The 20,461-nt window shown below is 35.7% G+C and overlaps 1 protein-coding gene across 1 annotated transcript in view; it reads left to right on the forward strand.

Moving 5' to 3' along the window:
• The first annotated feature begins 219 nt into the window (after positions 1–219).
• Positions 220–20,461, forward strand: part of LOC124367652 (cytochrome P450 3A2-like) — a 42,895-nt gene continuing 22,653 nt past the window's right edge. Inside the window, exon 1 of the mRNA XM_046824648.1 lies at positions 220–410. Coding sequence (XP_046680604.1) covers positions 331–410 — 80 coding nt within the window. The 5' untranslated portion in view covers positions 220–330. The remainder of the gene's footprint in view (positions 411–20,461) is intronic.

Consider the following 20,461-nt stretch of genomic DNA (forward strand, 5'->3'; position numbering starts at 1 on the left):
TTCTGTAGTATTTTGAAGTTCGATACTCGTTCAAAACACAAATACAGTATTGAATTGACCCTTTGTGAGAGGAAACAGGAAGCTCCGATTCTTTGATGTTAATTTAATGTTAATAATGGTCGTCGGCTAAATTTAGCGACCGCGAGATCTTCGAGACGGGGGTTATTCATAGTGTCTCGCTCCAGCCAACGCGATCTAGACGGCATTGGTGATTCCAGGCCTACTATAGCCTGCCACTGCCACGGCCACTGCACCCACTGCGTCCGCGCACTGTGAGTAGGTACTTGGTGCGCTGCTGTTCGGTGCTCATTGCATCTCTGCACTAGCACCATGGTCGACACCGACCTCTCGCTGTACTTCGTCACCATAGGAGTCGCTTCGGTCGTCGTTTTAGCCGCCTTTCTCTACAGGTATGGAATATATTATGTTTTATTCGTTATGGTATGGTGTAAATCAGAACTTCAATAACGCGCCCAAGACTTATAAGCTGGATCTGAAGATTTAATTTAAAAAATGTTAATTACACATTACAAGGTGTATCTATACAAATAATAATAAAAAGATATTCTTAACAAGTGTTTTAAACTTGTAAAAAATTAAAACAAGTTCCCCAACATTCACACAGATTCATAATCCCATTCAGATTGTACAAAATGTGTAATTTTAAAATTTAATATGAATGAAAATAATTGTAAAATTCGTAACAGAAAACGCGAATAGCAAAAGAGTGGTTAATCGTGTACTAGTTACAAGTAGTACTTTCATACCATATCATATCATGTGATTAAGAATCTGTCTGGATTGTAGGACTGTAGGTCCACGCCTAGTTTGACGAGGGTGGCTGACGTCACTTTTCTGCAGGGTAGGACAGTTAGTCCACGCCGACACCTGTGGACAACTGTCCTACTTTTCAAAACTGACCTGGCCGTGCATTAGTTTTTCTACCTGCACTTATTCTTTATTTTGGTCAGTGATGCTTCCACTACATTCGCACAGCGTACTGCTAAAGCAGCAAATATTAACAACAGTTTACTCAAGCTATCACATATGAAGTGGATTACTAATAGGGATTATATCTTAACGAATTCCATATAGCATTATATTACTATCTGATTAATTTGGTTGGCATTGTCCTAATGAATCATAAACATCTACAGTAAGTTTGTATTAGTTATTCCTTATATTGCACCATCGTTTGTATAATACTGTATATACCGGTAGACACTACAATCATTACAGACATTCTTAAGTTAGAATTGGCGTAACTAACCTGACTTTATTTTATGTATATAATTTCGTTTCATTCTTTTTGCAGCTGTCTTATGTAGTGTACTGAAAATTATTTAGCAGATATAGAGTTTAGATCTCGAAACATCCATTCAAGTGCTGCAGTGTGAGTACGACGATCCCTTATCAACCCCTCGTCAAAAGAAACCCGTGAGTCGGACAGTGGGTCCCAGGCCGGGACCGTGGACCTACTGTCCACCCCTTAAGAAGTAGGTAAGAAATGCTTCCGGCAGTTTTATGACGTGGACCTACAGTCCGTTTACCATCTGTCTGAATGTAGCAGAACGTTTTGTAAATTTAATATTTAGCTTTTATTAGTTGTACGGTCATTACGAAAGTCATTTATTGAACGCGTTGTCTCCCATGTTGATTCAAGTAAAGGAAAGTACTAATGCTGATATACCGAACATTGATATTATTGGATGGTATTTTTCTGGTTTGTTAAAATCGTTATTAAAACTTCGGAATTTCGGTTGTTGCCAGGCAGTTTGGCTGATATTTTTAATAATTTTGAATTTTAGCTTTCAATTTTGTCCACGATGGATGAAAAACTATTAAGAATAGGTTACAGGAGGAACAATTTTACTTGATTTTTTCTGTATGCATTATTAAACGCTGAAACTCAATATAAACTTATAATATGTCTCATCAGTGTTAATACCAATGTGAATTATAGGCAGTTCTATTTTTATAAAAGCTTAAATAATTGTTCACGTTACTAGCCTAATTCTTCACCTTTCCCTGAAAACATTTGCATTTGTTAGATTCAATTTGAAGTTGCTTGTGGCCACACGTTTTACTTGCCTGAAACATCCACAAAAATAGTATGTAAGGGAGTTTTCATTTCATTTCAATTCTAGTACAGCTTCAAATTTTGAGCTCATGTAATGTAATGTGTTATGCGTTTCATAAAATCTGTTAACAACTTATCTTATTATGAACAACTTTGAGATTAAATTTTTATAACAAGCAGTGATTCTTGCAATGAAGCTATGTAATATTGGGCAGCTTCTATTAATAGTGAGTCCACGCAACTTTCATTCGTACAAAATATTGTCTCCATACACTCTGGAAACTGTAATTTGGATTTGAGAGTATTCTGTTCTGGTTTTTCATCCCCAGTCCGATATAAAATGGCAAGTTGACATTGAAGGCAGGTGGTAAATTTTGTTCTCTTTATTTTACAGTGATTACAATTTGAGGTTATGTTAGTGCTATAGCTTTTTCAGTTTTTTTAATTGGGTGAAAAGAGGGACAGTCGTCCGTCCACACTGAGATTTTCAATATTAGATCTCTCATTTTTTCCATTTTTTTGTCACATGGTCTCGTGTGTCCTACAGATAAGGACATTACAAAGTATTGGCTGAGCGTTAGCGAAGACTATCACTGAAGGGGGTTTTTTTTTCTTTTTATCTGCCTGTCTGTGATATCTCTAAAACGAACTGAGCTTCAAATTTTGCTTGAGACTTTATTTCTGAGTTGTATTATGGTTTGGCTGAGCGTTAGTGAATAGTTTTACACAGATACTATCGGAACCATTATGGCAACAAGGAAATAGCTGAATAAATAAATTTGTAAACAGACTGAGTTTTTTTTCATATTAGATTTCAACGTGTGACTTTAATTCACAGAATGAAAAGTCACTGTTAAAACAGGTTAAAAGATTTGGTTACTCTTGCTTTATAGCATATTATTAAAACATTCTCTATGACATTTAACTTAATTTTAAAATTTTCTATGTATCATGTGGTAAGATATGTCAAGAAACGTTTTACTTTTTGCATGAAACTACGTTTCTACATAGACAATAATTAGTTAAATGTATGTACAGTCGTGGAATTTGGCTGAGCGTCTTTGAAGACTTTGACTTATTGGACTGGCAATATTTCTCTATTGGGTGCACGGAGATGTACAATTTTCTTTTTTGTATGATTGTACGTCTGTCTGTGTCTCCACAGGACATCTCAAGATTTAAATGAGATATATAGTTTAAATTTTACATGAAAACTTTGCAAAGGCTGTTACGCGACACGTAGGAATAACCTTTGTTATAATGACTTCATTCGATTTTACCTGTATTACACTTAAAATAATTTGGTGTTATCATTCTTTTAATTTTGTGTTGGTATTGAGAATTGAGGTATATTCAAATTTCTGTCTACAGATGTAATGAATACTCTTACATTTCAGTTCTGCCGCCAAGAACCTAGCCGAGAAAAAATTTAGGGGTCCAGACAGCTGATATTTTCCCATATGGGACAGAGAGTAAGGCCCAATTTTGTTCCTTAAAAAGTTCTTGACCCGTTTCTTTGTTGAGAACGATCTTTCAGCAGTAAATGTCAGTAACACTGAATTATTTAAATAATGTTACGCTAATCGTTTACTAAAAAGGTAATTGAAAAAAATGAAGATTTTTAAAGAGGGGTCAGGACCCTTTGGGCCCCCTCACTGTCTACGTCCTTGTCTGCCGCCTTGGAGCTGTTGATTTATGTTTTTAAACAAGTTCCCTTTTCTTGAAGCACTGAAATTATTTTGAAAACAATTGTGAAATCTTACACGAGCTTCTCTGTTTTATATTACTTTTTGTTTTAAACAACTTGGAAGAAACACAAAAATACGAATTTAAAATTTCAAGCTCCCGGAAGGAATTTTTACTAAAACTTCTGTATAGGCCTAACTAAGTATTACAAAGATTCTTATTGTATTCGTTTGGATTAGAAATAATCGCAGGAAATGCGTAGTTGTCAGGTACACAAAAGTGCGTCATGTAGTATGTTACATGAATGAAGACATATAAACAAGATGTAAATGAAATATTTTTAAATAGTGAAATTCTGATTACGTTAGTATACCGTATTTGGACTATATCTCTGTATATTGGTACAGAGGTTAGAATATGAAATAAAATTTAAAACATTGTCATTGCACTTGATGTACACAGTTGGTGTAATTAAAAAGGCAGATCAACCATCAGCGCGTGCAACAGCGACGGCTGTCTAGGCAATGCATAATTTTACGATAGGCCTATGTCCAACAATTATTAATTAATAAAACCTAATTTATTCCTTGCTTGATTTGTGACGTCTAATACAAGCTCTTTATTCATCCTATTTCAATATAAACTCTATGTAGCATATCCAAAGCGGTTGCGGCGCCTGCGATTCACCGACTGTTCTAAAGACAAATTAGAACAGACCAATTATATCAAGTGCGCGTATTTATTCACCTGCAAGTTTTAATTAATTAGTCAATGTAGACGTCACGGCCATTAGCTCGAATGATGGACGACGAATTAAATCATAGTAGCTGACTGGCTGAATAAATTATAGCTCTCTAGCTCAAATAATGTCAATCGGTTTTTGTAGATTTGGCACAGAAAATTTCGGCTCACAGTGGAGCACTGGTCTAGTGCTAAAGGGTGTACCGTCACTAAATAGATATTTTATCAGACTCCCTTCTGACGGAAAATTCAATCTTAAAATTTAAAGGGTTCGATTGTACGTCTCTGTGTTCTCCTTTAGATGGCTAGCTAATGTTTCAATTTTGTAAGTGAAATTTTCACGAAATGGTCTCTAAAGTACTTGTAGTGGAGGGTCCATCTAAAATTTTGCAAATGTAAAAACTCTTTTTAGATATTAAAATATTTGTCAGGAAAGCTAACCATTTTATTAAAAACGAAATCTAGCATTCTACGTGTAGTAACTTCAATCAAAAGAAAGAAATCAAAGAAATTGAAACGTAGATATACTAGCAGTTGTGCACTGTGAATTACAAACCAGTGAACAAAAATTCGAGGTGGTACTTATGTGTCGCGACTGTGCGTGCGAAAAAACCACACAACTGCATCTCGCACGGAAGGTGGGGCCCAGTCACTGAATCATATTTCAGTGCACAATTGTTAGCGTATTTAAATTTAAAATGTTACTAAAATATTAATAGTATTTAACTAGCGTACTCCAAATTGAACTACACAGACCCTACCTGGCATAGCTTATACATTTTTCGTAGTAGATACATTAATTTTAAATATATCTCTCCACAGTTAACCTTTTCTGGAAAATTTACTTAGATAATGAGACTTGAAATAAAAAAAAAACTATTGAAGCCATTATTTATGTAGGTACGCCTAGAATCCATAAAAAGATGTTAATTCTTAAAATTCAGTACTTATAAAAATAATATGAAACACCAGACACAAACAGTGCAGTATTGTTTTGTATTTGAAGGAATAAAAAAGTGTTAAAAAACATATTAGACTATTAACTAAATAGTCTCAAGGTAGCGGCTCTCTAGTTTTCCCGAGAGGTCACAAGGTTGTGAATAAGCCACGCCACGAAACGTGTCGCGTAAAAGACTTCGCTCATTTCATTTTCAAGATGAAATGTCGTTCTCAAGATTAAATGCCATTCTCAAGATGTTTTATGGACAGACAGGCAATCAGACAGAAAAGAAATTTTTCAGCCTCCACACAGAGAGAAGAGAACATCTGGCGCCTTACTGATTGATAGACGTCAATGACGCTCAGTCAAGGCATGAATCATTCATAGAACTGCTTATCTATGTAGAAATTAAGTATTATGCAAAAAAAATACAGCCTAAACGAAACCTTTTTGAAACACACTGTCTATAGTTAAGCTATGTAAAGACTGAGCCACAAGTCCGTCATCACACGCGATGTATGTGCCTATGTAGAAATAGCGTTGCATGCAAAATTTCGAATCAATAGTTCAACTCGTTCTCTGAGACACACAGACAGAACTAAAAATTTCTCCAACCCCTCGAGTAAAAGGCTTCGCTATCGCTCAGCCAATAAATAAATAAAGTATTACAATGTAAGCATGCTAAGGTTTAACAATTTTCAAAATGAACGAAAATATACTCGTGGGTTTATGTTAACGGTAATAGAGATTGCCTTAGCATCAGAGACCATTCTCTTTTTGACATGTTCCGAGAGTCGAAACATCATGTGAGTAGCCAATTGTAAGCAGTCGAAACCTCCTATAGCATAGCATTACTTACTCCTAACGGTAGACTTTACAATACTACTTAATGAAACAATGTTACTTGGAACCACTCAAAATCTAAAAAGATTTGTCTACAAGTGGTTAATTAAAGTCACACAGATTTTGCTTTGTATTTCCTCTACACCCACTTTAGCCATATAGTAGAAGTGCTTAAAGTCCCAAATTTTCTAAATTTGTATTATCTTAATAAAGGAGGGCTGTTTGAGTAAAAAAGCGTACTTCGAGGCTTCATGGATATAGCCTAAAGCCGGCCTTTTGGCAAAATAGAAAAAAGTTCTCTTGCTTACATCGTGTTCTCTTTGTTTATCATGCAATAGGTTTAGGAATTGTTTAAAAGTAGTTGTGTGCAAGTCTAGTCCAACTTTTTATTTCGATTGAGTGCCAGTATCGCTACACAATGTTCCAGTGAGAGACATTTCCAGTAAGTTATTTTCGGACCTAACCTTCATTGCCACCCGTCGCGCCACGGCCTCCGCGCTTCATAACTTAAAAGGCGGAACTGCAGTCATCTCCGATGACCACGCCTTACATTGTAAACTTACAATGTTGACACAGTCACAATAAAATATCTTGAAGGCATTGTTTTATTTGTTTAACCCAAGAGTAACGACATAAAACAACAAGTTATACAATTAATTTAAAAATAAACTAATAATTATTGTTTAATATAAATTATTTTTGGTTTTAAAATGCACATAAACTCCTTCATTTTAATATTTAGACTTATTGACATTACAAAAATTCTACGTATTGAATTCAATCATTTACAGTTTGTACATTACATATATTAGTGCCCATTGTTTTAACCATTGTTTCCGTACTTATGAATGTGTCAGAAAGGACAGGATAAAGACAACAAACAATATACAAGGTGTAAAAAAGTTCCGCACGGGCTTGATAATTCCTGAACGAATTACAAATAAAGAAATAAAACTTGTTACATCATTACTTCCCCCATAAATCTACTTGTTTGGTAACTATAATTTTTTATCATGTCAGGGAGGATAGGTCGAGTTACGTAGTGCATCAAATTAAAGGTATCTATTAGTAGACCACAATGCCGTAAATCTGACCTGAAAAGGTTCACTCTTTAACAAATTACACTGGTTTAAAATTTGAAACATTTACAATGTAGGTCCTCTTCTACGAGGTTTAATATTCTTGTCTTGGCTCAAGTTGTAAAAGTTAAACTTAGTAAATGAATACTGGACTTAAGAAATAGTTTTTAAGGTAATTATTCACTCTTTAAATCCATTAAAAATAGAGGATGGTCCAACAATTTTAAAATAATGTACATCTTGAGCTATGCTGACATTTTCTCTCCCCCCCCCCCTCCCCCCAATTCCTTGTAGATCATCCTCTACTAATATAGACCGTTAATCTGATGCACTACTGATGTACTGCTGGACCTATGCTTTCATTTAAGATTTTCTTCTGACTCCTAACGGGCCATCCTCCTGACATGACAAAAAATAATAGTTACTTCAAACAGTAGATTTATAGGTGCAGTAATGATGTACCAAGTTTTATTGCTTTACCTGTAACCATTCGGCGGGAACTATCAAGCCCGCGCGGGACTTTTTTACACATTGTATATGATATGTTTCAAGTCCAATATACAGTACGAGTAGGCCCAAGCTGTTACGCAGTTATTCACTCTGTATAGATTGCATTGACACAGTTGTTTATCTCGATATCAAACAATAACAACTACTTCCTGCTGCTCTGACTATTCCTGATGATGGATGAGTCATTCATCCATGATTCAGCGGTGTCTCCGAAGTGGAGGTGACATCAAATGTTGATACCTTTCAATCAACAGTTTTGGTTGTTGTTATTAACTGCTCTAGTGTGGTATTTCGGACAAAGTCAGGAGTATTTAAGTTGGAATTTAGAGGTGTTAAATGTTGTTGAAGAACTAAATTATGCATTGCTAAGGAATTTTACATTACTCTCTCCAGTTAGACATTGTCATTAAGAATGAAGAGAAGTATCGGGGATGAGGTTGGACTTCCTAATCTTTGCAAAAAGGATAAAGTGGGACCTATTTAGAATCGTCCATTTTATTTCAAGAATGTTTAATTAAATTAAAATGTCTAACAACTTTTATTACAAATGGTTTAATGAGCTGATGATTTTCGTGTGCCCTACAACAGATAAAGTATAGTAAAAAATATATATATATTGCTTATGTTAAAATATTTCATTTATCACTGTCACAATTTTCTATTTGTTTAACTTATTTACCACTAATTTGAATAATGAGGCTGCTTTGTGTTTTATTCAATATTTACCTATATCCCTTCTTACAGGGATAAGTGGATAGTTTCATATTATCTGGCTAGAAATGTCAATGGCTGGGGATTTGAGAATGTTTCAATATTGGGTTTTAAAATATATCCAACTATTCCCATACATTTATCTAATCATACACATCTAAACAAGTTTAAAAGTTATCTGACATTCCAGGGAAGTAACTTAACTATCTTGCAATATCCCAGATACCAGTATCCCATTGGCGGTTTCCATACTGTAACATTCTTTCCACGCGGCTCTCTCTCACCCCACTGTATAAAACCTGATAACCCAAAGGATTTATGTCCTAAGAATTAAATTACCGGATTAATAAGGTTTAGCTAATGGATTAACGTTTAAACACACTTAAGTGTATTCCCAGCCCTCTCATAAACCACACACATCCTTCTCGGATAAGAACACAGTGAGCCTACACAATACTCTTGCAATTTTTCACGGTCGTATTTCACTTTAGCACACCTTATAGAGTCTTCCCATTAAAGTTAAACAATGCCGAGATTGCGTTTCAAGGTTAACCTGACTAACACGTTTATCATTGACTGTACTTCCTTCTTGACTACAGAAAACAAACGATTTTTTACGACTATTTTGTTTCCCATTTATTAATAAACTAAATAGAATAAAGATAATGTTATCTAATTTATTAAGATTAAGCCGTTTGACTTGTTTGCAAACTGTACCTATGTAATAAAAAAGACAATATTATTTATTTTTTACACATGATAGCCAAACATTATTCATAATATAAATAATATGTTTAGGAGTCCTCAACTATTAATTTTCTTGAAATAATTTTAATTTAACTGCTTATCCATACCATAACTATTTTACTGTTAGAAATCTGTATTTTTAGGTTAAATATTCAAGTAGGACTCTTCAATCTTACAGTAATTAAGTGATTTTTGATTGTCAGATTTGATGTAATAATTTATTAACCAAGACGAAATTAAAATTTGCCGATCATATTTTCGAGAACAAAACCAACTAGGCTACACAGCATATTATTATAGTTTTTGAAAATATCAACTTCACCAACAATTCTTCGTTTTCTTTCATCTACAGCACCTTTAAGCTATTGGAAACTCATATCGAGTTAGAGTTGGTTTATAAACAAGTTTATAAGAAACGTATTAATGGCTCTTCTCACAGTTGAATGTGAGACAAATCATAAACGGGGACAAAATCTAGCGTAGGAGCACAGAGGAATAATTATCGTTATTACTCTGTGGTACAAACATAGAGGAATAATGCTTGTATCGATATTTTCCTAACATTACATCCTAGAGTATCGACCCGTAAAATCTTGGTTACAGAGCAGTGATTGTATTGATTTGGCTACGTAAATGATATAAACAGATTTAGGTTAAGAGAGTGTTTAATCTATTATAACGTTTCCATCGATCTAAAGACAGACGAAACCAACGATTTTTTGCAATTAAGAGTGGATTTTTTAAAATATTACACACTGTTTGATTGGAACGGTATTCTGATGGCACTAATTAATTAGTTTATGGGCAAAACTGAAAAGAGAACGTAGTCATTACAATTTTATGGAGCAGACCAACAAATGAGTCACATTAGGTAGGCTTACTGAATGTTGCATGAAGCCTTGCCAAGTTTACTCGCCTACATACGTTGTTCAGACTTGGCTTGGCCGACGTAATAATATGGCGCACCCTACACACTGCAGCTGGTAGTCAGCTAAAACACCTTATCCTAGAATATGGACAAGAATGGAGTCTTCCGTAGAGTTCTTTATTGGTTAGTCACAGCTTAGGTCTATTGTAAGGGCCATCCAGAATCAATATCGCCATCACTAATGTCGCCTGAATTGATTTCCATCTGGCACAAAGATCTTCCAGATCTCTTCAATATTTGTAGCCGATTGTAGAAAATGTTTTCCTGCAGTTCAGTTTGTACTACTATATCAGTCGAGATTGTACTGTTCTCTTGTTGATTTTCAAGCAAGTTAAAACAATTAAAATAAGCTCGTATATAATACATATGTATGAATGAGAACTGCGAAGGAGATACTATATAGTGTGAATAGATATAGAGAAATTACTCACATGGCAAAGGCCTAAGTATTGGCCTATCCATCTACATCTGGTACAGCAATGTTTACTGAACCTTCTTCTTCGATTTGTAATCTTTTGGTTGGTGTACTATGTTCGTTGTTAAATGTCCGATTATGTCCAAACAGCCAAACTTCGTTTCTTAGCGTTGCGTTCACCTCCATGACATTGTGAACCAACACCTTAGGTGCGCGCTCAAAATTTATTGTTTACAGCGTTGTTTTGGTACTGGAAATGATAGTATTCAGTCACCACATAGTAGTAGTAAGCCTCAAGTGGATTTTGGGAATACGCAACAAGTCTGTGTTAGCAATTTTGACGGTGTTTGGTGGTAGATGAGGTGTTACCCATTTATCATGTAACTATGTAAGATTTGGTGGTGTATAAAGTACGTTGATATTGTTATCTCTAGCCCTATTTCAGACTATTCTCAACCAGGTGGAACTTGCGGTGTCAGCACAGAGATGCCCTCAATTTGACTGACTGCAGTGTTTTATCTCGTATTGCCTCAGCCGGTAAAGTTACAAAGACCGAGAAACTGTTTCAGCTCCCGTTTTTATCTTTGAAGAAGGTGTGTTTATTCCCTAAATGACTACTTCCGGGAAATATATATAAGAGGATTTCAATGTTGACCCGGGAGCAGGACCGAAGTGGTTGTCAGAGATCTGATAACTGGCTGATCTAACTTCGCCTCCACAGGTTTCGCTCACAAGCGCAAGAGAAGTCTCTTGTCTCCTTACATAAAGATTCCTTTAAACCTCTTAAACGGCGCTTTGTTGATTAACTATCGTTTTTAAAGAATTGAGAAGAACTGACGAAGTAGGTGACATACAGCCAATACATTGACCCGGCCTGTTTCTACCCGGCCACTCTTGAAGGTGTGAATTGGTGGGCTACCTCAAAACTAAATTACATTTCTACCTTTATCATATATCTCCAAAAATTGTCAACTTTTCATTAAACAATATAAAGGACCATTTTTGTTTGAACGTCAATATGTATTTTTTAACATATGTATATTTGTGATATACACCGTAGTTTGAAAGATATTTGCAAAGATAACTACTGAAAATTAAAATGTACACCTCCGCTCCTTTTAAGCAAAACTGGAAGTGGTAAACAGTTCAAAGTTTACTATTTACCAATGTTAGCCATCGAACAAGTTCAAAACGGAGCACAACGTGTATCTTGGTGAAAAAATTAAATTTTATTCACTTTAAAAAATTATATAGGAGTTGCTTCCTAGAAGGCTTTATACTTTGGGGATCAAGCCAAGAACCACAATACAGAGGTTATGAGTGGGCAAGTACAGGTCGACTCATTGTGTGGGAGTTCAGTAAATTGTGATTAATTGTAGTTGCTGCAGTTGTAATTGCAGTTATTCCTTTCCTCATTTAATTCCACTCTATTTTCTCTCTCTGTCACGAGCTTGTTGTTACCCGTTTTTAAATCTTAAGAGTGGTGAACTAAACTCTAGTTTTCATTTTATATGTCATTTGGGGGATGGTTCAACTCACGATGGTTCTAAAAATCAACCCGAGACATCTGTGTTGTTTCATGAGGTGATCACGGTATGTACCAGAAAAAATACTGGTGACTCAGGATCATGCTATGGTTAGGAATTAATCGTTTATTCTGTTTTCAAGTTCCAATCTGTTTGCTTTGTGTCCTGTGTTGGAGCAGTGATAGTGAGAAAAAAGATACAGAATCTTCAATTTTAACAGGAAAAATTGGTTCCTATAGTAAGGAAGGAGTAAACTTAAAAAAACATGACGGACGTGAGCAGCTGCCGTGAGCTTGCCACGGGCATGTCAGTTTTTTATTTGGCTACTTCAAGAGAGGTTGATCTCCGCCAGCTAATCTCCCACTCCTTAAATATGCTCTAAGCACTATGATTGATTGCAAACTTCAACCAGAGATACTTTACGGCTTCCCTGGTCCTCAGGTATTCCTATACTTTCTATCAGTACCAGGATGCGGTATTCATCCTTCGCCTGATGTAAAGGAAGATCCTCTCGGCTGCGAGAGTTAGGCCGTGCTCATCCATTCTGGGCAACATTCATAATGGTCACTGGATCGATTGACAATTACGCCTCTTCAAAGGTCCTCGCTATAAGAACAGTGACGATATCGTCCTCATATTACTAGAAAGCCCCTCAAATCATTTTCATTCATAGAATCCCGTCATGTGAGTGGTTCTATTCTTTAAGTCTCAAGAATAAACCCTGATCTGTGATTGCCTTGGTTGCACCGCGACTACTTGGCTATTTTGTTTTTGTTTTTTTATGTCTGTACATGAGTTAGCTTTAAGGCATTCTTGGAAGAGGATGAAACGCTGTAGTTGATCCATAAGCCATGAGGCTAAATTGATCGGGTTTAGCCAGCGTTACCAGCAAAAGAGCTGCGAGGGGTGGTTCCAATGGTGAGCTGCACCGAGGAGATTTTAAGATTGAAATTTAAATATAATAGAAGAAAGTAAACACTGCTTTTGCATGTTTTAATTCATGGCTTCTTGTACCAACTTCCTCATCAAGTTTTTAAACGTAGGCTAAATCACGTCTGCTCATAACAAAGCGCCGTCATGCGTTCGAGTCCGTGATATTTTTTTTTTTTTTTTAAGGAATCGTATAAATTTAAAATTTACAAATATTATAGATAAGGTATGCATGTCACTGAAATCGTGAATTTAATTTAACTGTAACGTATCACAGTACTGAAATTTTCTAAAATTCTAATTTTTAAGTGGAATTCAGTAAATAAAAATTATTCTGCACATATTTTTTCGTCTGTTTCAACTGACAATAAGCATTTAAACAAAATAAACATTTTAAGTGTGACACATAAAAGGATAAAACCCTTCACAAAAGTAGACCATGGAAAAAAATATTTTATACTTTTGCACTCAAAAAGATAATTCATTGTTCGTACAAGATGGATTAATACCTTTAGGTAATATCAAAGACGATTCAAATCCAGACATATCTTACAGAAAATTAGTAAATAATCCAGTAAACAGATTTCGCGATGTTTTATGCTACACCAATGGTAGTCACTAGGTCTGCCCGTTTGATCGCGTTGTGAGTATGTTCTAGTGAGATTCCTTTGTTTAATCTTTTTTCGTCGATGGCGTAACGTGTTGGTCTCGTTTGTAATGCGTCCATTGTGCTCCATGGTCTTCCAACCACATTTAGTCATTATGTCATCTTCTTCCACTATAACTTATGACGCTCTGTAAAACACGGATTGGTGGGACGAGAAGAAATCTTTGTTATTTTGAACCAATAAGTATATTACACTGATAAATTTATCTTTTTCAAAGTGAATAAACACTGTGGCAATTTGCAGACATATTTAGATTAAGACTATTCACGTGTTCGTTTCACAGGTTCTGTCCGGTAAGCATGTAGCCTATGTTTTCATTTGTAACACGTACAGAAAATTTACACGTACAGGAAATTCACACGTACTCAGTCTAACCTAGCTGTTAAACAGACTCTGGTTAACAAGCGGCCCCTCCCATAGCTGTTATAGACTACAGTTAGAATATAGAATATACAAGAAGAATATGACAGTTTTCCATCTACACTGTCGCTGTTTTGTCTACTGAACCGTCTACCTATAAATTTAATAAAACAATACATAATAGACAAATTACTGATATTGAGTACAATTTCGTTCTTTAGATACAATTTTATAGAATACTGTATATCGTTTTTTAATTTTATTTTAAGACTTTATTTTTTACAACTCGTTAAAATGTCCTGTAATTCGTAAACCTACAATTTAGTTCTGTTTTTTCCTGTAAAATAAAAAGGAATAACATCTATACGATACATTTTTATTAATATGGGTAAACAATAACATAATATTCAATAAAGAAACTCGTTTTAAGTTGTATTTATCACGTTGTTTTTATTTTTTATTTATTTGTTTTGTAAAAGTTTGCTAAGAGTAACAAAATACTTTTAAAAAATGTAATAAAGTTATGAGATTTAGACCCTTAAAGTGTGGCAGCCATCGAACGCAAGGACGTAGCCAGCAAGAGGATCCAAGGGGTCCGGACCTCCTCCCGCAATTTTCAATTTTTTCAATTACTTTTTTAGTAAACTATTATTACTATTTAAATAATTCAGTAACGTACACGTACTGCTGAAAGATCGTTCTCAACAAAGAAACGGGTCAAGAACTTGTTAAGGAACAAAATGGGGCCTTACTCTCTGTCCAGTACGAAAAATCTGGACCCCCTCAACCTTTACATGGCTACGTTCTTGATGGAATGAGTTTTACAACGAATCAGATATTACCGTCCACGGAAACCTCTTAAGACCAACTGTTCACACAATTATGTTCAAAGTGCAAATGTTGGTCAGCTTTTAGGATCAAATGCTTCTCTGTAAACCTCCCCGAATGGATTCTAAATGTACAATAGTATTGAACAGATGATTTTAGCTTTAGGATTAATTTTGCAATGCGGCTTTAAAAGGTTTTAAAAGCCTAACTGCTGACATTATTGGAATCGCCAAGAATGTATCTGTAATCTGTACGCCTACGAAGAATTTAACGTACCAGGTATCTAACTTTAGAAAGCCATTTTATTTTTAATTACTCAAAATATTGCCGATACAGATTGTGGTGTGTAAATAAAATTTTAATTGAGCTCAAGTTTGAATTATTGTTTAATGCAAATACAATAATTTGCATAGTAGGAGTACGCTCATTCTTCCCGTAACAGGACTCACGAAGCCAGCAATCCGCGACTGGCGCTTCTACAAATTATTTCCGGCATTGCGCCTGTAAAAGCATTTCTAGTTCGTATGAATTAGATTTCCGGCACAACAGTTGAGTTTGTCTTATTGCCCCGATTAAGAATGTGTAATGTGTAGATCTTAAAAACAGGCCACTTCAACCAAAAAGCGTTTATATTCGGCCCTAGTAATCAACTTCCGGTGTAAGGCCTTGAGTGAAAATCCCTATTTCGTTACCGTTCAGTAGACCAGTTTTGATCCCCACACATAGACAAGAACTTTTCGGACCAAACCGATTATTATTACACCATGTTGCCAGAGGGAATGTCCCGAAGTGGCTAAGACAAATAAATAAAGGTTTAAAACATCCATCCGTTTATTATAGGTACTTCTTCAGAATCCATTAGAGGATTAATCGAGTTTCAGGGCTAATATATCAAAATCACATCCACTTGTCGAGATGATATAGGCCTACTCTTAAATTGAATAAGAGGACGAGTCTATATTTAAATAACAAGTACATATGATTAACAATGCTTTAGCGTATACATCTGTTGTGTTTTTCAATTGTATTAAAACTGTTATTTATTTGAAGTTTTGTAAAGTGCAAGTCAAGGGCACCTTTTAATCGTAATCCAACATAGATACATACTAGTACTTTCGCATAACACGTCAGTGCAAAATACCAATACACTGAGGTGGTTTTTTATGTTTATAACAGAGAACTTTACATCATTTGATCAATTATTAATGTGTGTGTGTGTGTGTGTGTGTGTGTGTGTGTGTGTGTGTGTGTGTGTGCGTGTGTGCGTGTGCGTGTGCGTGCGTGCGTGTGTGTGTGTGTGTGTGTGTGTGTGTGTGTGTGTGTGTGTGTGTGTGTGTGTGTGTGTGTGTGTGTGTGTGTGTGTGTGTGTGTGTGTGTGTGTGTGTGTGTGTTATTAATGCTCCGCAAAACCATGACAGATACAAGACATGGACTTTAGTACATAGGATTACCTAAAGGTGCACGAAGGAAGAAACTGGCCTCTAAAGTTGCGAAAATTCCCATAAGAAATGGATTGCAGCAAACATATGTTATTAATTGAGGGAATCTGTTTTTTAAATCTTTTTGGGCTTGGTATTGATAGGTACTGTGAAGCCGCCAAATTAAAGAGCTTGTTAAATACAATTAACTGATTTGTGTAAACATGTTGACAGTGTATCCATGTGTTTAAGTAATTTTATTACAATTTTTAATTTGTTTAGTCCTCCTCCGTAGACTAATGGTTATAGTCTCGGCTCTCTGACCGAGAGATCACGGGTTTAAATCCCGGGGAGGTCTAATCATGTACTTTGTACTTTGAAAATAAAAACCAGTGCACTTCGAAGCCGGCATAACTGACGCTGAGGCTAAAATGAGATATTTTTGTACTTTTATAGTTTTTAGGGCATAAAGTAAGCTTGATAGTTTAAAAATTCACACCAACCAAGCACACCACACTTCACGAAACAAAGAGAAATGTTGTAACTAAAACGTCAAAGATCGCGAGTATGGGACTGGGAATCACCCATGACAGGCTCTTATGCGGGAATCTCCGAATTATACATAGAGCTGAGCTAGTACTAGTGGAGGAATCCCCGAAAAAGACATAATTGTGCTAGCGATTTATTTTGTTTGTTTGTTTGTACATTGTTCTTAAAGTTGAGAGACCGGTTGGGTGTCACCCCAAAAAAGGTGCGCCCCCCTTTACTACGCCACTGATTGTAGGTCAAATTGGAGTAATAACTCTAACCGACCAATTGCCATCTGAAGGATTGCGGATCCTAGGCACTTTCAAATAGGCTACGCACTCACAGCTCAAAGGGTCTGGTGTCATCGACTATGTTCCCTCTGTACATTGGCCAATTATTTTAATTCTTATTTAAACTCAGTTAATTGGCTGAGCGTTAGCGAAGCACATTTCTTGAAGATCTGGAAAATGTTCATTTCTATCTGTTTGTCTGCACGATATCTCGAAAACAACTGACCTGAGTTAAAAGTTTACATAAAGCTTCGTTTTGATATAAGCAAGACTGAATTTGATGGTGGTTCATGTCATTCCATGGGATTTGATTGAGTGTCAGCGAATATTTTTACGTCGGTTTCAAGGATAAACATTATGACAACGTAAACATAGCAGAATAAATAAATTTGTAACACAAATTGAGTACAAGCATGTGGGATTTTAACAAGTGACATATTAACACATGTAGCTTAATTGTCCCAACATATACAATATAATCTTTTGGAGACTATTTAAACACTGCCTCAATCCCAACTTAATAAACAAAAATGTATATATCTCTCACACACTTTAAACTTTGCATGAGATTTCATTTCCACATAGACAAATTGAGATCTATGACGGTGAATGTCCAACCAAGGGATTTGGCTGGGCGTCATTGTAGCTCATCTCTCAGTAGTCAGACGCAATGTTTTTTTCGTATGCCAGGAGAAATACAAATGTCTTTTTTTGTATATTGTCTGTCTGGCTCAATGTGTGTCCGCAGGACGTGTTGAGAGTGAAATTATATATAGACTTTAAAGTTTGCATACAACTGCCTGTTACGCGACACATAGTGTGTGTGACTTACCCCTGCCTTGTTTTATTAAGCTACAAGTTCAATCTTTACAAACACAAAAATAAGTGAATACGGTATAATTAAAAATTGGAAAACTAACATTTATTCCATAATGCTATCTGATGATTCACATTAGGCAAGTAGTGAGTTTCAATAACCAGCTTTTTTTTAATCTCATGCCAGCCAGCTATGCCGGCATCGAAGTGCACTGGTTTTTTTATTAAAGTACAAAGTAGGCTACATGATTGGACCTCCCCGGGATTTGAACCCGTGATCTCTCGTTTAGAGAGCCGAGACTATAACCATTAGTCTACGGAGGAGGACTCGATGACCAGCTGTGGGAGTGTACGTAGTGAGTGGTAAGGGTCGATAATAATTTCAAGGGCCACCTCAAACCGGACAGAGTATAGTGCCGCTTTGCCGCTTCCGTCCTGTCCTGTGGATATCCGCGACGGATTTTGAATTTTAATTGCTTGCGAGCGAATGAAGTAAATATTCGACATAGTTTGTTTTTGCTTTCTTATTTAGTTTGACTACTTTTTTATGTCGCGAAGGCGTGTTTTTTTAAGGATGAACGAGAAAGTCAAATAGAGTAATCACCTTAATGAATTGTAAATTGACTTTGACAAGTAAATTGTTATGTTGGAGCATTCTCCCTCAAGCTCTTAAATGTTTTTCAGAAACATGAAACAACTTCAAACAAATTTTGTAATAAAACATGTTCTCTATAATATTTCTTAGGTATATTTTGGAGCTCGTGATATACTAATAAGTTTGGTGATCCATTGTTCAGTGTTACGAAATAAAGTGTGCTATTTCCCGATATGCGACTCAGTTACCTGCTTTTTTACAATTTGGCGCTTAAAATGGAGTATCGTTCTTCTTCTGGCAATTTCCCGCCTTTTCAGTCCCATTTTATCTATATTATATCATTATTCTATAATATTACATTAATTGAGCTATAAATTAAAAAAACATAGTTAAAAACCGTAGGCCCAGCTACGACACTAACACTGAAATAAAAGAACTGTTATGGGTCTTTCTTATAGCTAGCTGTGTTCCCACTCTGAAATTCCTATGATACCATCGCCCATCGTCCCACTCCTCTGTGGAAGTGGAACGTGCAACATCTGGTGACTCAATAACGCTGTAAAGTCCATCACGTGATGCAACAATCACAGGCGAATGGCGGACTCGAAATGTCGTCTGTAATGGCAGGATTATAACCTCCAAATATATCCTAATACAATTATTTGATAGATACTTCAACATTTTTCAGAAGTAGTTGTGTTCTTTATTAATCTATGGCACTATTTATGATGAAAACTTTCATTTTACAAAAAATGTCCATTCTAAAATTATGAAGCAGCTGGACCTTGTATTATTACTGAACCTTATATATCCCTTCTTCTCATAGGTTCACCGACTGCTGACGTTTTTAGAAGGGCGCGGCAAAAGTTAAAATGAACAATTTAGTTGGCTGTGCAATGTTATAGCGTAAACAGTGAACATTATCAAACTGCAGATCATCGTAAAACTGCATTCTAACGAAGGCTATTTAATAAAGTTAGAATGTAAGAGAATCAATAGACGTATATGACAAAAGTTATGGAGATATTCCAAGAAGAACTTGAAATAAACAAAGCTAGATTGTTTATAATCTTTGAGATGTGCTGTGTTCAACACAAAAACATGTATGTTAATTTCATCAATGATTCATCTTTTACATAACCGCACTATGTGACAGCATAATCACCTTATGCCTTCTAGTCTTGTGTAATAGATTCCAAGGTCAATACAGCAGAATATAAATGAAAATACAAATTTATTGCAAACTGAAATGTCTTTCATATCACCCTCGAGTCAACAACAGAAACTAAGAACAATAATTGTGTTTATTGCAGAGTTTTCTTGCAAAAAACTATGAATAGTCGTTTGAAGAAATAAGTCAGAGCTGGCAGTTTCCAGGAACTCAAAAAGCGACTCTGTGTTCTAGGCTATAACAGCTTTTTAGATACATTGAATTTTGTGTAGGTCTATCTAATCACCAAAGTCCCATATCTACTTTCGTATCAAACAAATATTTTACGAAAAGATCAAATTTCGTGACTGAATGAACATGAACTTCAACTCATGAACACAAGAACCTCAGATGGGCTCAACTTGAGCTCTGGAGATCAAGCTCTTTAGTTACGATAGTAGAGTCCGTCACCATGAACATACTGTATGTCACACGGAGTGATATCTGCGGAACGGCAAAAACGCGCTTCGCTGCCTGTGAGATCAGTGCTATTTTAAGAGACCGCGTAAGGCATGCGAACTATGACGCAACGCACCGTTAATGCAGAATCCTCAGTTCACCTTCTCGCCTAGAGAACGCACTGAAGATGTAGAGTATAACATATTTTAATAG

Source organism: Homalodisca vitripennis, chromosome 8 (assembly GCF_021130785.1).
Source record: "Homalodisca vitripennis isolate AUS2020 chromosome 8, UT_GWSS_2.1, whole genome shotgun sequence".
NCBI lineage: Eukaryota > Metazoa > Arthropoda > Insecta > Hemiptera > Cicadellidae > Homalodisca > Homalodisca vitripennis.